The sequence below is a fragment of the Chinchilla lanigera genome, unplaced genomic scaffold, assembly GCF_000276665.1.
Source record: "Chinchilla lanigera isolate Chin_1 unplaced genomic scaffold, ChiLan1.0 scaffold00061, whole genome shotgun sequence".
Lineage (NCBI taxonomy): Eukaryota > Metazoa > Chordata > Mammalia > Rodentia > Chinchillidae > Chinchilla > Chinchilla lanigera.
Window position 1 is genome coordinate 8,800,613 of NW_004955462.1, and position 5,296 is coordinate 8,805,908.

The 5,296-nt window shown below is 40.4% G+C and overlaps 1 protein-coding gene across 1 annotated transcript; it reads left to right on the forward strand.

Moving 5' to 3' along the window:
- Positions 1-2,673: 2,673 nt before the first annotated feature.
- On the forward strand, positions 2,674-4,867 carry LOC102030289 (lymphotactin-like). Its single transcript, XM_013521369.1, has 3 exons — positions 2,674-2,734; positions 3,751-3,865; positions 4,679-4,867. The coding sequence occupies exons 1-3, from the start codon at positions 2,674-2,676 to the stop codon at positions 4,845-4,847; spliced, it is 345 nt and encodes a 114-aa protein (XP_013376823.1). The 3' UTR covers positions 4,848-4,867.
- Positions 4,868-5,296: the final 429 nt, after the last annotated feature.

The following is a 5,296-nucleotide window of genomic DNA, read 5'->3' on the forward strand; positions in this document are numbered from 1 at the left end:
TAGCTCAGAGGGAGGGTTAAATGTTGGAAGCTTTGGACTAAAGCAAAGAGACCCTCAGGAAGGAAGGAAGTAATCTCTTCACTTTCTGTTTTTTCTTACTATTTATTTATTAACTAAATTGATGGACAAAATTTTGTTCATCATGTACAACATAATGCTTTGAAGTATATGTACATGGTATTTGTAGAAACACTATGTTTAGCTAATTAACATAGCCATATTCAAGTACTTGGAAAGGATTGCTGTAATTTATATGCTTCACTGGATGAGACTAGGATGAGTGAAAGAAAGCTACAGGGAAGAATAATCCAGCAATCTGATTAATCCACACTCTAGAGGTGTGAACTAGGAACCGACAGGGCTTGTAAGAGATGCCATGAGGTGGAGCCATTTAACCAACTGCTTAAAATCAGGAAATCTATTAAGGTTGAAGAACTAAATAAATAGTTTCAAACCTCAGAATATCCCATGTGCACTAGTTTAAATTTAATATAATCTTCTTTATTTATATAGACAAACTGAAAGTGAAGAATCCACACTGAGAGTTTAGGAAATTGCCTTTCAATACGCTAAATAGAATTCCAGCATTTAGTCAAATTGTCTACTTGAAGGAAATCCTGAGAAGCCAAAGGCATAATCTCTTCACTTTCTGTTTCTTTTTAATTTTTATTTATTAACTAAATTGATGGGCAAAATTGTATTCATCGTGTACAACATAATGTTTTGAAGTATATGTACATGGCATTTGTAGAAAGACTACGTTTAGCTAATTAACATGCCCACTGCCTCAAAGTTCTCTTTGTGCTGAGCACACTTTACACCTCTTAGCATTTGTCAAGAATACAGTGTATATTGTTAGTATAGTTGCCATTTATAGAAAAGATCTGTTGAGCTTATTTTTCCTCCTAACTGAAGTTTGGTATTCTTTGACTAATATCACCCTGTTGCCTTCTTGCTGCCCGGCACAACCCCTGGTAAGCACTATTTCTTCTGTGCTTCTGGGAGATCCACTTTTTCTATATTCCACATCTGAGTGGGAATATGTGGCATTTGTCTCTGTTTGCCTGCCTTATTTCACTTTATGTAAGGCCCTACTGGTTCAACCATGCTATTGAAAAAGACAGGATTTTCTACTTTGTATGGTGGAATAGTGCTCTATTGTGTACAAATATCACCTTTTCTTTATCCACTCATCCACTGCTGACACTTAGGTTGATTCCACATCTTTGCTGTGAATAGTGATGCAGTAAACCTGGTCAGGCTGGCATTTCTTTAGCACACTGACTTTCTTTCCTTTGGAGATATACCCAGTAGTAGGATAGCTGGATCATATACGGTAGTTCTAGTTTTAGTTGGTTGTTTTTTTTTTTTTAGAAAATTCCATATTGCCCTCCATACTGGCTGTAATAATTTCCATTCCCAACAGCAGTATATCAGAGTCCTATAATTCAATAAGTCTAAGATGACTCCCAGTATAGATCAGATTTAGAAATTGGATGGAAGAGAGAGCATTACTCCATGTCAAAAAGAAGCAGCAGTTTGAATGGAAGACCTGTTTAGAGGTTAAAACCCAGTGCTGTCAACGTAGAAGTAATTTAAAACATTCTGAAGTTCAGAGTACAGCCTGGATGGAAACTTACATGTCATTAATGAAAAATCTCTGTAATTATCATGGGAAAGGAATTTATTTATGTATTCATACTAGAAATGGCAAAGCCTTTAACTATACATATATTCAATAAATATATTTACTGATATTTATGTGTAATAAAAACAAAAAAATGACTGCCAGCAAGGTTGTAGTGCAACTGATATACTGAAATCCTGCTGGAGAACTGCAAATTCTACAAAACTATATTTTGGTCAGGCTATATAGCAAACACAGAGGAATTACAGAAATGGTTTTTTGATTTTACTCAGGACTCTCTGATTATTAAAAGGATATAACTCAGTATATACTAATGAAAACTGACTTTATAAACATGATGTATATTACAATGAATAATGAGATGGTTTAATGTGTATGTGCATACATTTGCTCAAAGTGGAAATATAAACACTAAAGAAACATGGAAAGATTTAAATTGATGTTCAAACATTATTTGTAATGATCATAGTAATATTAATAGTGTATTAATAGATAAATCTGAAAAGAGTACAGCCTGAAAAGGTATTAAAAATGAAAACTGTCAGAATGCCATGATATTCTCTCTTTTTTTTTTTTGAATGCAGTTGGTGCAAAGACAACTTTAATAGTGACCTTAGGAGGCAGATGGGACAGACCACAGGGACCACTGCACCTCACGTCCTTACACTGTCCCATGCAGGGCTATGACACTGACAGGGCTGTGGGGCACATCTGCAATGGGAGGTCTGACTCTTGTGGCTGGAGATGAGACAATCACGTTTTCTTTAGTTATAAATTTGGTTTCATTGACACATTCACCACAGAAGAGGAAAAGGCCACAATGTGTGAGGTTAGTATGAACAGGGCAAAGGACCTTTTCTTTTTAAGAAAAAGCACCAGTATTGCAAAGACTTTCCACTGTTCCACGCCCACCCCAAAAGCCCCATCTCTCCACAGGAAGTGCGCTGACCACTGCAGGAATAAAAGAATCTGAGGAGGAGGCTGATGATCACTCTCTCCTTGCAGAGCTCAGCAAGACCCCAGCCATGAGGCTTCTCCTCGTGGCCGTCCTGGGCGCCTGCTGCCTCGCCACATGCACTGTGGAAGGTAAGTCCAGAAGCTGCTTTGGAGATGAGGAGCAGGGATGCGAGGCGGGTGGGCACACCTCTTTGGGTTTGACTTGGGTTTTGACTGCAAGAAACTGCAGCCCCAAGCTGAGCCTCAGACTTCCCATATGCAGACAGGGAGTGGAATATAACTCTAGGGCACTGGGTAGACTCCCAAAACGGAGAGAACTGGGTAGTATCCGGCTCCAAATCTTTCTAATTGGGTGATTTGGGGTAAATTTCCTGACCATTTGGGGCCTATGCTCATCAGTGCTCGGAAGCTTGGATTAGATTTTACCAAACCCTTAATATTATCGACTTTTCCAAGTTACTTTTTCCTTTTGCAATGTAATGTGGTTCTCCAAACTTCACAGTTTAATTTCTCTTGGCCCATTCTTTTGATGATGAACTCTCTAGGAAACACTCCCCTTGTACAGTTCACATTTTCCATTAAAATGAGAAGACTTTATTCATTCAGTCAAACAAGCTGCTTCCCCAGTTAAAAGTTGCCTTGCCCAAATTACTCTCCATCACACTGTCTCATGCGCTCTAGCACAGTGACGCTTACACCATTGGAAACTGCATACTCTCTTCGCTTGTTTGCTGCCCTGCCTCTCACTAGCAGATGTGCCCCGGGGTCTGTATCTGTCCTCATGAGCGCCTCCAGCACTAGGGTCACAGCAGGCAGGGGATAAGTAGAAATGAATGAGGGAGTATCACTGGGACATTAGCTCCCTATCACAGCAGCCCTGAAAATACAGGCACAGAGAACGCCTTGTTATTTTTTCTCACCATGATGAGGCCCCTGAAGCTATGTGCTTGATCTAATTTTTTAAATTAGATCTGACTAAGACTGTATGATGTACAGGAGACTAAGGATGCCAGTAAACACCATCTTTTCCCAAAAAGAACAGGGACCCCACATTCCTACATGGGCTTACATGGAACCAGTGAGTTGTTTTCTCTGAACTTGGTAATTGTGGACTTAGAGTTTATTCATCTGTTTTGTCTAACCAGGGGTGGGGAGTGAAATGCCAGAAAACAATGTCTGTGGGAGCCTAACAACCCAGCGACTGCCAGTGAGCAGAATCAAGACCTACACCATCAAGGAGGGCTCCGTGAGGACAGTGATGTGAGTGTCTCCCCGTGGCTGGGCTTGGTGTAGAGAAACAGAGAACCATCAGGAAGACATATCAGTGTGGAGGAAAGCCTCCAGTTCCCCTGCAGCCCCCGCAATTGTCCGTATTCCTCATCTCTTTATGCACCCTTCCTAAGTAACGATCATTGCCAAAATTCAGCCTCAGAAAGGAATGTAAGTCTTCTCTTCTGACTTTGCCTAAGAGAAGAGTCTGGCTGGAAACCACCTGAACACCATGCCCAGTTATGAGGCTGAGGCTTAGACATGGCTACTCCAGGCCAGGACTTGCCCACAGAGCCAAAGTAGGGTGGGAAAGAGGCAGAGAGCTGAGTATGCAGTATCGTGCATGCTGGGGCTATCAAAGGACTGGTCATTCGCTCTCCAGATCTCATTTTTAGGGCTAGCAGTTTCCCCAATACATATTTATAGGCTTTACTCTAAGAAATTAAAGAAATCACCTTCAATCCAAAAAATAAATATGTCTAGGTTTGAAAAGGATTAGGATATGCAATAACTGAATTAGAAGATTTTAATTGTCCAGTTTAATTACACCATTTGATAGAACTGGTGGCAAAAAGAGTCTGTAAATTATGGGGGACAAAGGAGCCAGAATCTACCTAGAGACATTCCTCCTTTATGTGAAAATGATGGCAGGAGAAAGGTGTTCATTACAGCCTATGAGTTCTCTAAGACTATTTCTTTGGCTAACTTCTGGGCAAGTCTCCTTGTATCTGGCTGAATCTTAACTCTTTGCACTGGGACTTGGAGAATGTAGCTAACACCATCTATCTTTTCCTTGCTTTGCAGTTTTATTACCAGACATGGCCTCAAAGTCTGTGCTGACCCAGAGGCCACATGGGTGAAAGCAGCAATTAAAAGTGTGGACAGCAAGTCCAACATGAGAAGAAACAGGATCCAGACCAACCCTACAGGAGCCCAGCAGTCTGCCCATACACCTGTGACCCTGTCCCAGTAGAGGGCTTCCCACACCCTGTCCCCTCCTTAGCTGGCCAGCTCATGTCTTTCCACAAGCTCATGGACTAATTAGGTTATACTCGTCTTTTATGTAAGTGCTGTATTAGTAAAATTGTATACTTATATTGTTATTGTAATGTCTTTCATATTCATTTAGATGATATAGTTAATAAATATTTATCATTAACAATTATTCTGAGGCCTATTCATTATATTTAGGGGACTGTAACATATCCCTGATGCTCTATTCATGACCTAACAGGGTGTCTCTGTTCAATGGTGTCCATGGAAGGGAAGGTCCTGGCCAGGGGTAATCAGAGAGGAAAGCTATGTTCATCACTCTTAGGTCCCAGGTTGTAATGAGTCTAAACTTGAGTTAAAGGTGACTCAAGATCTATGTCGACTTGTCAATTTGTCCTCATAACAAAGTGCTATTTGTAGAATAAGGAA